This window comes from Pelodiscus sinensis, chromosome 22 (assembly GCF_052426305.1).
Source record: "Pelodiscus sinensis isolate ZL-2025 chromosome 22, ASM5242630v1, whole genome shotgun sequence".
In the NCBI taxonomy this organism is placed as follows: Eukaryota; Metazoa; Chordata; order Testudines; family Trionychidae; genus Pelodiscus; species Pelodiscus sinensis.
The window spans coordinates 12,030,600-12,049,077 of NC_143073.1; the positions used below are offsets into that span (position 1 = coordinate 12,030,600).

General features: G+C 60.1%; 1 protein-coding gene across 3 annotated transcripts; it reads right to left on the bottom strand.

Moving 5' to 3' along the window:
• Nucleotides 1-314: 314 nt before the first annotated feature.
• USP21 (ubiquitin specific peptidase 21) lies at nucleotides 315-16,014 on the bottom strand. 3 transcript variants are annotated; one of them, XM_075908029.2, is made up of 14 exons: nucleotides 15,719-16,014; nucleotides 12,585-12,678; nucleotides 11,456-12,257; nucleotides 9,434-9,493; nucleotides 7,745-7,868; nucleotides 6,992-7,103; nucleotides 5,917-6,054; nucleotides 5,320-5,384; nucleotides 4,358-4,461; nucleotides 3,892-3,978; nucleotides 3,421-3,499; nucleotides 2,866-2,973; nucleotides 1,446-1,560; nucleotides 315-736 (listed from the first exon to the last, which is right to left on the bottom strand). In XM_075908029.2, the coding sequence occupies exons 2-14, from the start codon at nucleotides 12,665-12,667 to the stop codon at nucleotides 646-648; spliced, it is 1,968 nt and encodes a 655-aa protein (XP_075764144.1). In that variant the 5' UTR covers nucleotides 12,668-12,678; nucleotides 15,719-16,014; the 3' UTR covers nucleotides 315-645. The 3 variants fall into 3 exon arrangements, with proteins under 3 accessions (XP_075764144.1, XP_075764143.1, XP_075764142.1); XM_075908028.2 differs by having other exon boundaries at nucleotides 15,770-16,013; XM_075908027.2 differs by lacking the exon at nucleotides 15,719-16,014 and having other exon boundaries at nucleotides 12,585-12,733.
• Nucleotides 16,015-18,478: the final 2,464 nt, after the last annotated feature.

Below are 18,478 nucleotides of genomic sequence, written 5' to 3' on the forward strand. Positions count from 1 at the left end.
TTCTGCCAAGCGCGTTGTGTGCTGGGCCCCATCCACGGGCCAGGCTGATCACCTCGGCCTGGCTGTGTGCGCTGACACCAGGCCGCCTTCCCAGTGCACAACGAGCAGGCGGCACCTGCTCCAGCTCTCCCGTCCCAGGCCAGCAGCTGCAAGTTCTTCCCCCTCAGTAGCGGGTCTCGGTGCCAGGCAGATCCGGGGCGAGGCCAGCAGGTGGGGGAAGAAGTGCTGACGCCCATGCACCCTGCCAGGCCCTTCTCCCCGCACAGACACCGGGGCACTTTTCTTAGTAAATTTATTCACAAAAAGTTCCCAGCTGGGGCGTGGCTCTGGGGTTTATTTACAGCCTCACTGTTTATTGAAAGAGCCCCCTGTGTCAGCACAGCAGGGGTGGGGGCCTTGCCCAGCCCCTCCCCCACATACCCAGCAAGGTGCAGGCCAGAGTGGGCACATCCCATCCTCCTGCTGGGGAGCAGATGGGCATGCCCCTCCCCCACAGTCTGTGGTAGGCCCTGCCCCACTTCTGCTGCCTCCAGCCAGCGGGCGGGCAAGCAGCCCAGGCCTGTGGGTCACTGAAGGGGGATCCCAGAAAGCTGGCTCAGTCTCTGAGGTAAGAGGGTTGTGGCGCAGGCGCCAAGGTCCAACACTTCACTGCTTCTTCCCGCGATGGTCCTCCAGCTCATAGAAGAGCACGTAGCCCTCGCTGGACGGCACCTGGTTCTCACTCAGCGGGGACACGCTGCGGGAACGAGACGGCGTTAACACTGCGCCCCGGCAAGCCACCCCCGCTGGCTTCCCCGCGCAGGGCCACGCACGGCAGGCTCAGCATCAGCCCAGGGAGAGCTCCACTCCCAGGCCCAGCGAGGGAGCAGGCCTGGCTGGCCCCAGGGCTGGCCGTGCTCAGCTTTCAGAGCAGGCCAGGGCGCTCCCAGGAACCAGGCCGCAGGCAATGGGCAGTTCTGGGGCAGGGCTGGGAGAGGCACAGGCCCAGCCTCAGCTTCCAGGCCACATGCAGCCCCATAGGGCCCCCTCTCACATTTCCCAGGACCCAGCCAGCTGGCCAGGTGCATGCTGGGGGCCCAGGCAGCAGAGCCTGCCCACAACCAGGGCAGGCAGGCTCCAGGCAGACATCCCCAGAAGGGGCGTGTTCATTAGGTCACTGCAGGCTTCCTGAAAGGGCAGCAATGGACTCACCTGTGCCGCTGCCTCCAGCTGGATGGGGCTCAGGGCACCTGCCCCCAGTGCAGGGAAGTGCTCTCCAGCCTCAGGAGACCCCGCTGCCCTATGGGGCAGGACCCCACTGTCCCATGGCTACACCCAGGGACACGTGACAGGACCCCCCTCCCAGACACACCTGTGTCTCTTCTAGGGGGTTCAGCATCTCTCCCTGCCCCCAGCCCGAGGGACCCCAGTGCCATGGCTGCAGGAGAGTCCTGCCCTCCTCATACCGAGAATCGTTGTAGACCCGCCAGCCGGACTGATCCCTGCAGAAGGCGGTGTAGTGGCCGTAGTGCACGCTGCCCGAATGATTGCACAGGGCGTAGAGTTTATATACAGGGTTCCCTGCAACACACAATGGCTCAGTCCTTGCCACGCAGCCCCATGGCACTCCCCCCAGCGCCACCAGAACCCTCGCCACACAGCCCCTCGCACTGCCCCAGCTCAGCTAGAGCCCTTGCCAAACAGCAACACGCCCCCAGCCCTCCCAGCACTATCCCAAGAGCCCATACTGGGCAGTGAACCTCCTTGCTTGCACCCAGAGCCCTCTTGGTGGGGGAGTGTTAGTCAGTTGCTACACAAGCTGTGTCTGCAGTGACCCCCCTGCTTGCCCTCAGACCCCTCTCCATACAGGAGGGAGGCCACCCCTGCCCACTCCCTGCAGGCAGAGCCGTTCCTGCTGCCTTCCACTTTCTCTCTCCCTGCAAGGTCTGGTTACCTCTTCCCTGGCACAGCATCTGCCTTGGCCTCCAGCTAAAGCTAGGCCTAGCTAGTGGAGCTAGCACGGGGTCACACCCTCGGGGCAGCTACACCTGCCCCTCTCAGAGCCCAGCTGACACACGGACTCTCTGCCCCATGCCTGGCCACCTCCTCTTACAGTCCTAGCTTCTCGGCCCAGAATGCAGCTTTGGCTACATGCCCGTCTCGTGCCTCGGTTTCCCTTTTTCCCCAGAAAGGAGGTTGCTCCATCCTCCAGTGGGTGCTGCGAAGAGCCCTGCCTGTCTGCTGAGCACCACCCACAGCACGTGCGAGCCAGAGCAAGCGCCTGGCGGCAGCACTGAAAACAGGGAGCCTGCCTGTTCAGAGTCCTCAGGCTCAGTGTGCTGGCTCCCCCCAACTAGGGACATAAAATCCTATTTAATCAGTTAACCGCTTAAAACCTGGCTGGGCTGGAGTGGCCCCCGCTGGTTAACTGTAACCAGTCAGCATTACCCAGTGAGGGCGACGCTTCCCAGTTAACCATTCACACCCCTGCCTCCAACCCACCCAGCTGCTAGGAGATGGGGCTGAACTGGCTGAATCCATCCCTGGGGCCCTGGCAAACGCTTCCCTGGAACTGCCTCCTCCCACCCCACACCCACCGCTCCCCTTAGCCCCTCCCTGCTCAGGGCCCAGCCTGCTGCACATGCCAATAGCTCCCGCCCAGGGCCATGGCCTGCAGCCCTTCTAGCCCCACTCTGTGCCCACCAGGGGCCTGCTGGCTAAGGAGGTCTGGGAAGAACAATGCAGCAGCTGGCCTAGCAATGTGAGTCACAAGGTCAGGAGCCAGCGTGCGCCCCACCCCAGGCAGGGCCCTGAAGGCGCGGCTCCGGGGGAGGCAGGCTATCCAGAAGCCCTGAGGGCAGGGCGGGCTGGGGCCAGGCCACTTACCAGCCTTCTCACTGGCAAACTCCTTGAGGTTGAGTCGCTGCAGCGGGAAGTCCACGAAGACGGAGCATTTCTTGATGGAGTAGCGGGTGGTGGAGAACCTGTTCAGGTCTGGCCCGCAGCGGCCGGGCTAAGGGCCGTAACAGGCAAGGGAACCAAGGGACAGGGTGGCCTTGGGCCTGATGGCTCATAGCCTGCAGGAGCTAACACTAGCCCAGCCTCTTGGGATCAGGCACATCCCTCACCACGCTGCCAGGGACACACCCGCAGCCACCTGGGCCACAGACCCCAGCCCGACTGAGGCCAGGCACCAAGCAGAGATCTGCCGAACAGCCTGGGATTGCCGAGTTCCCTGCCCAGCCCCTCCAGCACTGGGACGCTGTCAGAAAGCCCAGCCAGGCCTCTGGGCCATGGGTCAGCGCCCAATGAGTCGCACCCCAAGCTAATCCCCATGGCCCTGGAGGCAGAGCAGGACCATGCCCGGGCTGAAGGGGTTGCCCCAAGGCAAAAGATTTACCCCCCGCCCCCGAGCACGCCCATACCCATCAGACAGGATACGCAGCACCAGGATGCGGGGGAAGCGCTGGATGGTCAGTTTCTTGGTGCTTCTCGTCCTCTGCCGGCACTTGTCACAGACCTGCTCCGAGCACAGAACAGTCCAGCTCAGCGCACAGGGGAGGGGCCAAGCCGACTGCTCCACCCTGCTCTGGCTGGCACGTCACTGCCAGCTGCCCACCCGCCTCCCTGGGCTTTGCTGTCCAGGCCTCACTGCTCCGCCCATTCCCTGTCATGTTCCCCTCCGCCTGGTGCCTTCATTTCAAGGTGCTGCCCCAGTTACTGTCCTATAGACGCAGGGGCGATGCTGGCGACCTCAGCAGCCTGGCCTGGCCCGGCCCAGCTCCACGTGCCCCTGCCCCAGCGGGGATGTGCCTCGCAGACCCCCGGGATAGAGACGTGAAGGCTCATTCTAAGCACAGCTGGGTCAGGGCTAATCCCTGTGCACCCAGTGCAGCGGTGCCCGTCCCTTACCGGAGCGTTCTCCGAATCCAGCTCCTCCTCCTTGGTGAAGAGGGAGAAGCAGTCGAGGAGAGAGACCTTCCCACCGGCAAAGCCTTTCTGCAACGGAAAGCAGGGAGGGGCGCACAAAGTCAGGGCAGAGGCTCAGGCCTGCAGGGAGGGGAGGGGGACAGACCGGGGCAGGAGCTTAGCCCCAGTCCCAATCAGGCCTGGGGCACTGGCTGTGCAAGGCTGGCTCAGCACTTTGCTCTGAACTCGCAAAGGGGGGCAGCCCTGCGCTGCCCCAAGGGCGAGAAGGGGCAGCAGGCGCGCCAGGGGGCTCAGGGAAGCTGCAGTAGGTGAACACGCACAACCCTCCCTGGGCTGGCCAGGAAGCATGAGGCCTCTGAGGCCCACTGCATCCCGCTGCTGAAGAGAGGATGAGCCAGGACAGAGGGAGCGGCTCTCTCCCCGGGCGCCCAGCTCCCACGGGCCCTACCTTGGGGATGGGAAGGGAGAGGTCACAGAAGACTTCAAAGGTGGTGGAGCGGTAGCCACAGGCCTGACACTTGAGGCAGCTTTTCAATTGGCCCACGAAGAGATCTGGGAGGGAGAAGGGACAGGTGAGCACAGGTGCCTCCCTGCCCGGTGCCCCCCGCTGGGTGCCCCCTGCCAGCTTGGCCCGGGACTGACAGGAGCCAAGCGGATGTGCGGCTCCTCCCCTCGCACCAAAGCGGCTCTAAGCCCCAGTACCACCCTCTCCAGGGGCCCAGACTCAGAGCCCCAGCACATGTGCGAGGGGAGGGGACTTTGAGCTCCACAAGGGGCTAGAGGGAGACAGCCCGGGCAGAGTCTGCCTGTCCCAGTCCCGGCTCTCCCTGGCGCAGCCCCCAGCCATGAGTCCAGAGGGACTGGGTAGGGGGCAGGAAGGCAGAGGCAACAGAGTCTTCCTAGAAGTGGGGGGGCTCCACCTCTGGCCAAGACAGAAGCTGGAGACAGGCAAGCCCAGGCCCCTTCACTTGCCTGGGGTGGGAGGGCAAAGAGCAGGCTCTGGGCCTCCAGGGCCTCCTCCCAGGCCAGGGCAACCGTCCACAGCTCCCCACAGCTGCTTGCATGGCTCTTGCCCTGACCTGGCTCTGGTTTCCAGCCTGGCCCGGGCCGGGGCCTTGGGGCCTTAAGCGCTGCCCAGGCAGCTGTGGAGAGCCATGGGCCCTCCATCTACCCTGAGCAGCGGTCCCAGAGGTGGGGGACACGTGGGTTGAGGGCTGCTCACGGGTCCCCCCTCCTGGAAGGTGGAGGGTCTGTGGCTCCCTATAGCTGCATGGGCTCCCCCAGCAGGGCTCCAGCTTTTGATCCCACTGGGGGGTCAGGGTGGACCTCAGTGGGAAGTAGCCAGGCTCATGGCCCTTTGGGCCCCCCGTCCATCAGAGCCCCCCGCCCCGGGGCCAGAGAGATGCTCACCTACTATTTTGCTGTCTTCTCTCTCCAGGTAGCGCTTCCACATCAGATTGGCTCGCTCGTCATCACTAGGGAAAACCCAGGGGGGGTTGCTGAGGGAGATTCCCCAAGGGCAGCTCCCTCCACACACCAGCCAGAGGCAGCAGGAGGTGGGGCTGTGCACGGGGCTCCTGTCCTGCTGTTGGGCTGAGACTCCCCAAGCTCCTAGGAAGGCAGCCCCTGGACCAAGAGCAGGCTCAGCACTCTCGGTGGGTCAGTCTCCTCCCCACCTGCTGGCTTGCCCCTGGCAGCAGCTCCCTGTCCCCCAGGCAACAATGCACTGCTGGGAACCCCGAACCACAGGGAGCTGCCTGCCAACCTGCTCAGTGCTGCTCCTGTCCCCGGGACGGAGCCAAGGTCACCAGCTTCTCAGCCCCAGCCAGGACACTGGCCTGGTCCCTGCCCCCATCAACTCCCCAGCCCCGGCCATGCAGCAACAGAGTCCCTGCCGGGGGCCGTCCTGCAGCTTTCAGGCCTTCGGTGCAAGGACCAGCTCACAACGGGAACCACGTTTCTCTGCGTGCTCGGGCGCCGCAGCCCCGACCAGCTTGGCCTGCTCACCTCAGGGGGTCCGCGTCCTCTAGCACTGAGGGCCATTTGGTATCAGAGAGGATGCTGGGAGTTTTGCGCCCCTTCCTGTTGATCTCCACGTGCAGCCGGTCCATTAAAAACTTCAGGAATTCCTGGGCGTCCTGCTGGCTAGAGACAGGAACGGCCTGTCAGAGCCCTGCCCCACCCCGTCCTTCCAGAGCTTCCACCCTGGGTCTGCCCCCAGCTTCCTCCGCACACCGGCTCCCCTTCTCCAGCCCTGCCCCCCAGCTTCCTCCGCACACCGGCTCCCCTTCTCCAGCCCTGCCCCCCAGCTTCCTCCGCACACCGGCTCCCCTTCTCCAGCCCTGCCCCCCAGCTTCCTCCGCACACCGGCTCCCCTTCTCCAGCCCTGCCCCCCAGCTTCCTCCGCACACCGGCTCCCCTTCTCCAGCCCTGCCCCCCAGCTTCCTCCGCACACCGGCTCCCCTTCTCCAGCCCTGCCCCCCAGCTTCCTCCACACACCGGCTCCCCTTCTCCAGCCCTGCCCCCCAGCTTCCTCCACACACTGGCTCCCCTCTTCTTGCACCCATCCAGGGCCCTCCACATGTTGGGTTCCCTTCCCCAGCTCTCCAGCAGCCTCTACATACTGAGTCCCCTCCCCAGCTCTATCCCCCAGGACTCTCCACATCCAGGATCCTCAGCCCCACCCTTGCTCCCAGCACTAATCACATGCAGGGTCCCCTCCCCTAACCCCCCAGCCCTCCACACTCAGGATTCATCGGCAGAGGAGCTTTCCCAGCACTGCTGCTGTCCCCCCTGCCTGACTCAGCCCATCATCCTGCCAGGGCGGAGAAGCGGAGCTCTGGCAGGCTGCTGTGGGAAGGGGCTGTCAGGCAGGACTCCGAGGAGGTCCAGGCTACTCTGCACAGGCCTGAGATCGCAGGGATCCTATGCCCTGGCTGAACTGGTTCCTCCAGGTGCCCATTATGCTGGCTGCTACCATCTGGCCCAAAGGCAGCTACATTCCCCTGGTGCTCTGGGACAGCCCCCCCGCCCCATGGCCGTGGGAGAAGGGATCCAGGGTCCACAGGACAGAACCTCTCACCTGTAGCCTGTGAAGGACGGGACGTATTTCTGAAAGACGGCTTTGAAGCGTGCGGGGTTCACAGCCTCGGTGGAATCTGGGTGCCACAGAGAATTGATGACATCTGCAAAGGCTGAGGGGAAACAAGCCACCAGCCCATGTTACCCTGCCTGCCCTGCCCCACAGCCAGCTTGCTCACCCCACCTGGCATGGCAGCCATGAGGTGGGGGAGCGGGATTTCCTGCTTTTGGGGGAGAGGCTCATCTCCAACTAGACCCTGCTGGAGCAGTCCTGGGGCAGGGGGGGGGGGGGGAGAGGGAAACGAAAACAACCCCAGACCTACAAAATATTGCTTCCCCCATGCAGCAGACCCGGGGACAGGGAGGGGTGGAAGAACAGCTTGATGGGGGTCAAAGGGAGCACGGGACAGTGGGTGGAGCACAGCCTGGATCCTATTCCTGACTCTGCCACTAACACCTCTGCTCCCTGCTTAGTGCCAGCTCCCCAGCCTTGCCCTGCGGTGCCCAGAGCGACAGGAGCACACCCAGCACTGCAGAGCCTGGCCATGGGCCCATCCTCCATCTCCCCTGCTGGGCACAGTGTCAACAGCGCCATGGCAGGGAATTCAGCCCTGCTGCTTATGTAACGGGCTTTCCAGCTGGCCTCACTTCGGCAGGGCACTTACATAACCTGGTGACTGAGGCAGGGATTAGCTCCCGCTGCAGCAAGCCAGCTTTGGGGAGCAGCCACGAGGTGCCCGGCTGCCTCACCTACCTTCCGTGAGCTCCTGCGGGGCCCGCGAGGTGCCAGGCTGTTCCTGGAGGAACTCCTTGAGCAGGCAGTAGTCACGCAGGGGTTTGGTGCTGCTCAGGCACTGGAGCACGGCGTTCATGAAGCACTGCAGGGACACAGGCAGGCAGTGAGGGCAGGCCCCATGTTCTGGGCACCGGCTCCCCCAGCCCCTGCACTGCTGAGCACAGCCAGCCCAGGAGGGGCCGTCGTTCCTACTGGACATGAGCCGTGGAGAGCAGGGAGCCCAGAGTGCAGACACGTGCCAAAGTCTGTCAGTTCACCCTGCCCAGATCTGCTCCAAGCAGTCCCAGCCAAATCCGGCCACCCTGACAGCCGAAAGAGGGTGCTCCTGAAGCCACCTGTCCCTCACCACTGTGCAGAGACCAGGCTGGCAGCAGATGTAGGAGGGACACCGAGGGGTCCCAAAGAAGGGGGCCACCACAGTGAAGCAGACTGATGCTGATGATGGGGGGGTAGGATCTCCAGTCATTAACCCCCCGCACCAGGAAGATAGAGTCTTTGGCCAAATACAGCTGATCAACCACCCCCCTAGCTAGACTAAAGCTACTGCCACTCACTGCACCAGGGCCTCTCTGAGCCCCTCCGACAACACAGGCAGCACTCGACTCAGTCAAACCCCTGCCACCTGGGCTACAGGAGAATCACCATCAGCAGTACAGGGCCTCTGACACACAACAGTTGTCCTGATTCCATACAGCAGAGGGCAGAAGTGACATTCAGTGTGCTAGACACAGCAGGGTTTGGGCAGACACCCAGAAAGCCCCAGAGCAGCCCAAGCCTTCCACTGCTGGGGCTGCAGGGAGCAGAGTAGGGCGCAAGGGGAGCCACAGCTGGGTGGGAAAAGTGAGCCAGTTCCACCCCCAGCACAACTGCTGGCTTCTCCATGCAACATAGGCACAGCCCTTGGCTTGGCCTCAACAGACCGGCCTAGCACGCTGCTGGCAGCGACAGGCACATCCCTGCATCCTCGCACCCAGCATGTCTGCACGGCAGGGGGAAGCTGCTGTGCCCCAGTCCCACAAGCAGGCAGGCAGGCGCTGGTCAGAGGTGGCAGCAGGGGGAGCAAGGCGCCCGGTTAGCAGCGCTTCAAAGGAGCTCACTGCTTCAGGTAAGGGCCAGGCCTGGGAACACAGAGGAAGAGGCAACTGGGGAGGTTACAGGGACCAGGGTGACAGACTCATGTGAGAAACAGCAGCACTCAGGAATCTCAGAGCGCCCTGGCAGGGCACGGTCTCCCCCACATGGCACATCTATGACACAGAAACCAGGCAGCCCAGGTCTCCGTTCCCTGGCAAGTGCAAAATGGATATGAAACACCACAGTGCCACACTCTGCCCTGGTGTGACCAGTGCCACGAGGGCTGCACGGGGAGCATGGGACCCAAACTGGGCACAGCAGAGGGGGGTGCAGCGCTGGGAGCAGCCCCACCTCCCTACTGGGCCGTAGGGAAGACGAGCCACCTAGAGTCTTCCCAACTCCAGCAGGTCTGCACGTCCCTTTCCCAGGCAGCAAGTGCTATTTGTGACTAGCAAATGCAGGTTTGAAAGCCTTGCACAGTCGACATCCCGCCCCCTCCCCCAACCCTCCTCCCCTGCATGCGGGGGGGTCCTACTGTCCATGGCTCCCCAGCACTGAAAGCCAGGGGCTTACCGTGTTGCCAAGATTGCGGAGTCCGATGTGCCCAGAGCCCAGGAGGAGGGTGTTGTGTGTCTGAGAGACGAGAGAGAGAGGTGGGATGAGTGCCTGGGAAAGGGATTGAGAAGTAGCCAATTCAAGGAGGAGCAGGTCCGTGCCGTGATACTGTAAATAGGTCGATCTCTGCCTCGTGTCTCCCCAGGAGGACGGCCACGCACATGGCCAGCCTAGCCCATTCCTCCATACACACCGAGCCAACCCCCTGCAGCACGGCCATCTCGTGGCCCCCAGAGACTGGGGGTGTCCTGCTGCTTGTGGCCAGCAGCAGGAAGAACATGGCACGTTACCTCGCTGGTCATCAGCAGCAGCCCCATCACCGCCGTGTGCACGACCGACTCCGAGATATCCGCCCCCTTGCCCTGCAGCTCCCGTTTGGTGGCCAACGTGCGGTGCAGCTTTCGCGGCAGCTCCACCAGGGTGGCTCCCTGCAGGCCTGGCATGGCTCCTGCCACACGGAGGAGCGGGCAGCCGGAGCGCTGTGCTTGCCCTGCACCAACTGAAGGGACCACTGGGCCCTCCCTCTGCCTCTATAAACCATCAGCTCATTAGCTGATCCGATTCCTCCGGCTATTCCGGGCCCTGCTTGAGGCTCATCTCTGTGGGATTAATTAGCAAGGAGAACTACTCCGGAGACAGCAGGTGCTTGAAGAACCGTAGACCAGAGAAAGAAAATACAACCCAACAGTCATCGACCCTGCCGCAGGTACTGCGAGAGGGCTGGGGTGGGGAAGAAACCAGCTGCCCCAGGCCAACCTGCCTCAGGGCTGCCATAGTTCACTGGATTGCTAGGTGGGTGCACGCCAAGCTCTCGCTAGCCAGCTAGCCCTGCGTGGGGCAGCAAGCCATGCCTAGCGCTCAGCCCCACACCTGTGCTCACACAGATTAGGTAAGATTTCCTAGAGGGAACCGATTAGCAGTTACACTATCAGCTGGTGCTGGGTGAACACACCTGGGAGGTTCTTTTGCTAGGAAAGTTGAGGAGCTGCAGGCAGGGACTGAGGGAAAGTTCTGGGTCAGGACATGGGGGGATCTCAAAGTTTGGAGATCAAAATTTAGGCATTTGGACAGTTTGGGCCATTTTCATTACCTGGGGCAAAGCCTTGATACCAGGCCTGTTGTAGGGGACGGTCTGTGGTTTTGCCTCTCACTCACTGTCCCTCCCCCACCCGAGTGAGCAATCCACGAGTCTCAGCATCTGTTAACTTCACATGCAATCCCACCAGAGACTGACTCCACAAGCTGGCTCTCTGCGCTGCGCCCCCCCCCCCCCAGCGGATCAGTGGAACTCCCAGCTAAGGAGCAATGGAAGCCGTTCCTGGAGCAGCCAAAGTTGCTGCTGCAGGACAAGTCAGGGGCTTGGGAGCTGCTTGCTGACTTGCATGTTGTGCCCCCACTCAGTGGGCCCAAAGACCCTCCCCCCAGACATCCTGCAGGCCCAATTAGGACATTTTGATGCCACCCACTCCCCGCAGGTTTGCATGTGTATGGTAGCGGGCAGGAGGCTGCTGGGGGAAGCAGGGTGATTGTAGCCAGACAAGGGACTCAAAACAAAATAAAACAAAAAACAAAACAAAAATCACTCCACCTCCAAGCCCCAGCTGCCAATCTCGCTGAGGCACGTCACCCTCCCACTACCCCAGTGAACCTGGCCATTCTGCCTCATGGCATGGCTTTCTACTTGCCTGCTCCCAGGATCTCACCCACAGGTGCTGGGTTCTCATGGGAATGAGGAGGCTGGGGACAGCTTGGGGCAAACCAGAGAGCACTAAGCCTAGACTCCCACTGGCAAGTCAGGGCGGGGGCAAGGTGGGAGAAAGCCTCCCCCTCTTGAGGAAGCCTGAGACTGCAGCCCCCAAACATCAGGCCAGGCACTGTACCCTGCAGAGCCAGGTGGTGTCAGCAGTAACAGGGCCCATCCACCCCCATACAGGGAGGACTGCTACCCATCATGCTCAGTAGATGTCAAACCACTCTTACAACAGAAGCCTTCTCCTCAGGCCTGCTCGGAGCTGGAGACGGGACCTTGCCCTTGGGTGGGCTCCCAGCCACTGGCACATCCAGGGGGCGCACATACTCGGGGGCCTGAGGATTGGAGGTGTGAGTCCTGGAGCAGCCCTCAGTGCGGACAGAGAGCAACGTGGTCGCAGGCCTCCCATCCAGCGCAGGAGACACGTTGACCCTCCTGAGCGAAGTGCTCCGCTTCAGAGCCAAGTGCCCCAGGCCCAGCTTCTGGCTGCAGGATGGGCTGCGGTCCTGGAGCGTCAGGCGGCTGAGCACTGCGCTCGCCTCCTCCCCTCGTCCCCCTGCCTGGCTCAGGTCCCCAATGCTGATGGACTTGGAGCGGGCAAGGTTGCTCAGCCTACGCTCAGTGTCCCGTCCCACCAGTAACAGGGAGAAGGAGGCACTGCCTGACATGGTGCTAGCCTGTGGGGAGCTAGGCACCTTAACCGCATGGTCGGCCTTCACTGGCCCTCGCCTGGGCACCGAGCCACGCAGCATGTCACTGCGCTTCGAAGCGCGGCCCCTCTCGAGCTCCTGCTTCTTCCCCCGATCGTCCAGAGGGATGGGCCGGGGAGGCAGTGGGCGAATCTTGGGAGCCATGGAAAGCCCATTGGCCAGGGCAGGGGAGGCGGAGGCGTGGCGCTCCTGGCTCACGGCCCGGTGTCCATTCAGGAGCTTGGTGGTGGCCTTGGGCTGTGATGTGATGATCTGCTCTCTAGTCCGGCTGACCCGGTGTTCAGAGGCCTGGGGCATTGTAGAGACAATGGCAAGGAGAACTCTGGGGAGACAGAGGAGTCAACGCAGTGAGTCAAAGCCAAAGGCATGCTAACAGAGCACGGCTATCAGAGGCAAGACCCCAGACTGCCAGGCCCAGCTTGAGGAGGGCAGTGCAGTCTTGTGGGTTCAGCAAGGGAATGGGAGACCAGGCTCCAGGACAGCGGCACCAACTCTGTGTCACGCGAGTGAATTCTCTCTAACTCAAAGTTGACTAACTGCATTATAGGAAGCAGCAACCATCCTCTGCAGCAGCAGGTGCTGGTCACAGCTGAAGCATGGATGCTGGGCTGCATGGACCGGTGCTCAGAGGCAGCACAACTGGACGTACCTCTCACAAGCTGCGAGCGTCTCTTCCCCACCAGCACCAAGCTCACACCCCTCGGCGGTGGCTGTCCAGGTGGAGATTCCCATTGGCTGGGGCCCTAGAACACAAGATAGGATGATGCAGGCACAGGCTCCCATGGTAGTTTCATCCAGGACATCTGGCCACCAGAATCTCTGCAAAATCTTGAGAGGTGGCTGGGCCCAGAGTGGCTCAAACCAGTCCGTGTGCCCAGGGAAAGGGAGGAAGGGTCTCCAGTGAGACAGGCCCCATATGACTCCACCCACCAGAGTAGGATAGTGCACAGCTGGGCAGGAATGGCCGGGTATCCTCAGGAGGGTGAAGAGGGAAAGCCAGGCAGAGGCTCTCCCTATCCTGCAATACACCACCACCTCACACAGCAGAGAAAGAAGTGGCTGGGACTACCTGGAGGCAGCATCATGCCATCTACCCTCCTTTCTGCTCTGCTTCGAGGACAGTCACCCGAGACAGCCTTTCACTCCCCTTTCAGCAAGTTTTTAAGGCAGAGAGTTAACGGGCTCTGGTGCCTTCCAGCCAAGGATCCCAAGCTCCAGGCAGGTGTAACAAAGGATATGTTAACACTGCAGTTGAACCCCCTCCCCCCTCGGCTAGCCTGTGCCAACCGACTCAGGCTAAGGTGCTGCTGAACTGCAATGTGGAAGTGTAACTGTTTACATGGTTAACCAATGAGCTTGGGCATATCGATTAACATGCACGGTTACACACAGTGTGCGTGCACATGCGCACACACACCTTCCCCTCCCCCTGCTCCATGTAACCACGGACATTTTCAGTGGCTACCTGATTACATAATTAAACACATTTTAACATACCTAGTTCAGGCTCAGGCTGGAGCCCTGCCTGTAGAACCCTGCCAGAGCTGAGACTGCAGCCCAAGCCCAAATGTCAACACCACAGTTACGGAGCTCCGTTGCCCAAGCCCGGTGAGCTTGTATGAGCTGGCACAGACCTGCCATGCACATCTAATTGCACTGTTGACATACCCTCCGAGGCCTGGCCCTCTAACAGCAGCTTGGTCGTCTATGCAGAAGGAGCCACTGATCCTACTGCAGTTACTGAGCAGAGCCTACACTGCCAGGGGGCTCAGTGGGTGCCTCGTGACAGTCTGAAAGGCCAAGGCTGAGTAGGCCCTTTTGACCAGACTTCTCTCCCTGCAGAGGTCTCTCCATTGTCAAACCCCCACAGGCTGCTCCAAACTGCACCATCTCACTCAGCTGAGGTGAGGGATCTGGGTGAGGCTCTTGTTTGTTCCTGAACTACAGAGATAATTAGAGTGAATCACTGAACTGCTAGTCAGGAGGTGGGTTGCCAGTTACTCCCACCAGCCGCCTTTGGCATGGGCTGGGCTTTGCTAATGCAGAGCTCAGAAAGTGCTTATATGTGGGAAAGAAACTTACTGATTCTCTTCTCAACACCTCCTAGAGGAGGAGCACTGGCCCAGACCCGGCATTCAGCAGAGAACACTGAAGAAGGCACTGACCCCACACAATGAAGCCAGCCAACACTTTATATACAGAATCAAAGAGCTCTGGAAGCCTTAATTAAGGTCCAATGGCACAATCCCGTACACTGTCATTAACTGGCTAGTGTGTACACATGATGCTGCCATCTTCTGGATAGAATCAGACTGACTCAGCTGTGTGTCATAAGCCCTATCCTGCTAAAAGCAGATGGAGATTCCCTTTTAACTCAAAAGTGTCACAATAGCAAATTCCCACAGTACCCAGTGAACAGAGCATGATCAGTTTGCTACCCGCTTTAGGAAAGTAGCACAGGCCTGCTACTGCTAAATGTCCTCAAAACAAAGGATGGAATATTCCAGACCAGGCCTAGACAGCAGATGGCAGGTCAATCTCAATTCACAAGGCACTTCCCTTACAAGTGGGTTGGAGCAGTGCCCAGATTCTGCCCATCTGAACATGGCACTGGCCTAGTTGTCAGGGGCCCAAGGACTACCCAAAAACTACAAAATGGGGAAGGCTGCATTGACTTCCATCTCCTATGCTGAGGGGCAGCCCACAGAGACTACAGATCCCAGCATGCACTGTTCCCTCTCAATTCAAGCCACCATGCTACAAGGCACACTGGGACCAGTAGTCTCTTCAGGCCACATCTCCCTGGGTAGCACCAGACAGCAAAGACTTTTCATCTCCTAGGCCTCGTTCAGGGCTATATATTGCCCCCCCCCCCCCATGTACACATCACTCAAAGTGAATTTATTTTCAAAATATCCCCACCAGCCATACTCCTCTCCCTTCCCTTCCGCCCCCCCCCCCCCCATCCTACATACACCCCTTGCTGCTGACCCACTTGCCCTTGCCTGAAGAGAGAACCACCCAGATACAACTCATCTGATGGAGTAGGTTTTACCCACAAAAGCTCATGATATAATATAGTTGTTACTGTCTAAGGTTCCCCAGGACTGCTCACTGTTTTCCACATACTGGCAGGGTAGTGTCTTAGTGCCAAGCCCAGTCTTCCCTCCACGGGTGGCCCGTCCATATAGGCGAACTAGGGCACCAAGTTAAATGAGGCGCCAAATGGTGGCGCAATATCATTGAGGGGTTTGGAGGTGGGGGCGCCGATTGCATGGATTGCCTAGGGCACCAGCTGCTGGCGGCTAGTCTAGGGCCACCCCTGCTTCCCTCCACCCCCCACACCACACCTACTTTGGTGACCTCCAGCTCCCTAGAGAACCCCTATAGCCCCAGCCCCGATACACCATGCCATAACCCTACGTACCAGCATCTATCATCTACAGCTCCCTGTGTAGAGAGCAGCCACCCCATATATCGCCCCCATATACGCATTGCAATTCCTATATGGAGGCCCCAAGCCTGCTAGGGAAATTCCCTATATACTGCCCCCCATATACACATTATCACCATAGGCAGGCCCCAAACCCCTATAACCCCCCCATGCCCCCCCTCATGCCCCCACTGCTCCCCCCACCGCCTAGAGTGACCCCCACTGCTCCCCTATCTGCAGCCCCCACCGCCTAGAGAGTGACCCCCACTGCACCCCGAGCTGCAGCCCTCCATAGGGCAACCCCCCCCAAACCCATCCCTACAGCCCGAGGCACCCCCGACCCCACATACCATGGAGGGTGCCCACCCCCTCCGAGGCCCTGGGGGTGGGTTTGGCCCTACCTCCTGCAGGACGCCATAGCAACAACTCCCGCACCAGACGCCGCCATGTTTGTTTCTGTTCCCGCTGCCCGGGCGGCGAGCGGCTTCAGTCGGCTCGTTGCGCATGCGCCGCCATCCCCGGGTGTCAGCGTCTAGGGCCAGGCCGCCCGTGCGTCCGCGTCCAGCTCTCAGTGACACGGCCCCGTCGCCATGGAGACAGAGCGGCGTCCTCCTTGCCTCTTAAAGCGACAGTAGCGCCCTCGTTGAAAGTTATTGCAGAGTCGCCAAGGCTTCGGCTGCGGCAGTGCTTGTGACCCGATGATCGTCACAAGGCCCTCCCCGGCCTGAGACATGCGAGGGGGCCCTGTGCTGGGGTACGGGACATACCATGTCCCCTGGGAATACCTGTGCTGGGGGGTACGGAACATACCACGTACCCCCTGTGCTGAGGGGTATGGGACATACCATATACCCATGGACCCCCTGTGCTGAGGGGTATGGAACATACCACATACCCATGGACCCCCTGTGCTGAGGGGTATGGGACATACCACATACCCATGGACCCCCTGTGCTGAGGGGTATGGAACATACCACATACCCATGGACCCCCTGTGCTGAGGGGTATGGGACATACCACATACCCATGGACCCCCTGTGCTGAGGGGTATGGAACATACCACATACCCATGGACCCCCTGTGCTGAGGGGTATGGGACATACCACATACCCATGGACCCCCTGTGCTGAGGGGTATGGGACATACCACATACCCATGGACCCCCTGTGCTGAGGGGTATGGGACATACCACATACCCATGGACCCCCTGTGCTGAGGGGTATGGGACATACCACATACCCATGGACCCCCTGTGCTGAGGGGTATGGGACATACCATATACCCATGGACCCCCTGTGCTGAGGGGTATGGGACATACCATATACCCATGGACCCCCTGTGCTGAGGGGTATGGGACATACCACATACCCATGGACCCCCTGTGCTGAGGGGTATGGAACATACCATATACCCATGGACCCCCTGTGCTGAGGGGTATGGGACATACCATATACCCATGGACCCCCTGTGCTGAGGGGTATGGAACATACCATATACCCATGGACCCCCTGTGCTGAGGGGTATGGGACATACCATATACCCATGGACTCCCTATGGTGGGGGGGTTGGGACATAGCACATACCCTGGGGGCTCCTGTGCTGGGGGGTACGGGACACACCACAACTATGCTACAGGGTGCAGAGACGCGGCGCTAGAAGTGCAAGTAAAAGGGGCAAGACCCAAGCGTGGCCAAGCTGCCGGTTAAGGACACGTCCTTTGGTGAAGCTGCGAGCACACTGGCATGCGCCGCACCCTGCTGCAGGGATCCCGGGATATGGCGTGGAAACACTACGCTAGCCCCGGGCGAAGTGCATTGGAGCAGGGCAGGGTTGGTGCTGGTGGCAGAGGACGGTACTTTGCAGAGTTACGCCTTCTTTCATTGAAAGGTCCCATCCGCACTTGGCCAATTCAGCCTGTTATCTAGGATTACTCTTAGATGTTTGGCTGATGCTGAGTGCTCACATAGCAACTGCCCAAGTGACACCCTCCGCCATCTCTGCTTGGGAGGAGACTCCGACTCACCCTGGCAGATAATGACCTAACCTACATTATTAATGCCCATGTCACCTCTCAGTTGGATGACAGCCATGCAATAGACATGGGCGCGAAGGCTTTGGCCCTGAGAATACTCCAGCTGGTACAGAACGATGCACTGAAACAACATAGCAAGAGTTGGGGATGGATTCACCGTCACTGGCCATTTTAAAACCCAGATTGGACTGTTATTTAAAACTCTTTGGGGAAGTCCCTGGTAGGGATGTAACAGTGTAGTCGATTAATCGATTAATCAATAAGCACAAGCTTATACGTTAATGCTATAGACTACACGCATTTCCCTCCCCCACCCTTGCCAATAAATTTTTAGCAGGCTGGCCAGCAGCCTGGCTCAGTTCTGGCTCCTGCTGGGTCCTGAACCTACCCCTGCTATGGCTCTGCATTTAAAGTGTATTAGGAGCCAGGTGGGCAGGCTGCCTGGCTCAATTCTGGCTCACATCGGGTCTAGGAGCTTAGAACCTCCCTCCACTTAGACAGGGGCTGCTGCTACCCCATTCTGCTGCCTCTTTATCAGGCAGCAGGTCCAGAAGGGAAGCTGGTTTTTAAACTGGCTCCCCTCATAGACCAGCTCCTGCCTGGCACCCTGCACTGCTGCCTCTGATACAATGGCTGCCAGCCCCGCTCCTGGGAACTATAAAATAGTTGACTAACAGATAAAAATTCATGAGGCAACTTGATTATTAAATTAACCAATATTTAACATCCCTAGTCCTCAGGCCCAGGAGTGCCCTGAGGCTGGCTGTGGAAACTGTTGCCCCAGGTGGAAGGCGTGATTGGCGCCCCCACCTGTACGGCCATCAATGGCCTTGATGTCATCATCGGGCACCCAGGCTGGCAGTGCCCTAGGCAACCGCTGAGTCTGCTTAGGCTCACGGGCCGCCCCTGTTCAGGCCTGTGTTATCCAGAACAGACTGGATGATCACAGTGGTCTCTTCTGGCCTTGTAATCTATGAATCCATAAAACCAGGCCTGTATGTTACAGTGGAAAACTGCTACATGATGATTCCTGACAAAGCTGAAAATACCTTCTTCAAGGAACTTTTCTTAGGAATTT

What these genes read in the sequence shown, in the direction of transcription:
- USP21 (XM_075908027.2), bottom strand. Translation starts at nt 12,718, where the DNA reads ATGGGAGCCTGTGCCTGCATCATCCTATCTTGTGTTCTAGGGCCCCAG. An exon ending in GAGGACGCGGACCCCCTGAG is followed by an intron (nt 5,385 to 5,916) that starts GTGAGCAGGCCA and finishes GGTTTTCCCTAG; the next exon opens with TGATGACGAGCGAGCCAATC. An exon ending in AGAAGACAGCAAAATAGTAG is followed by an intron (nt 4,462 to 5,319) that starts GTGAGCATCTCT and finishes TCTCCCTCCCAG; the next exon opens with ATCTCTTCGTGGGCCAATTG.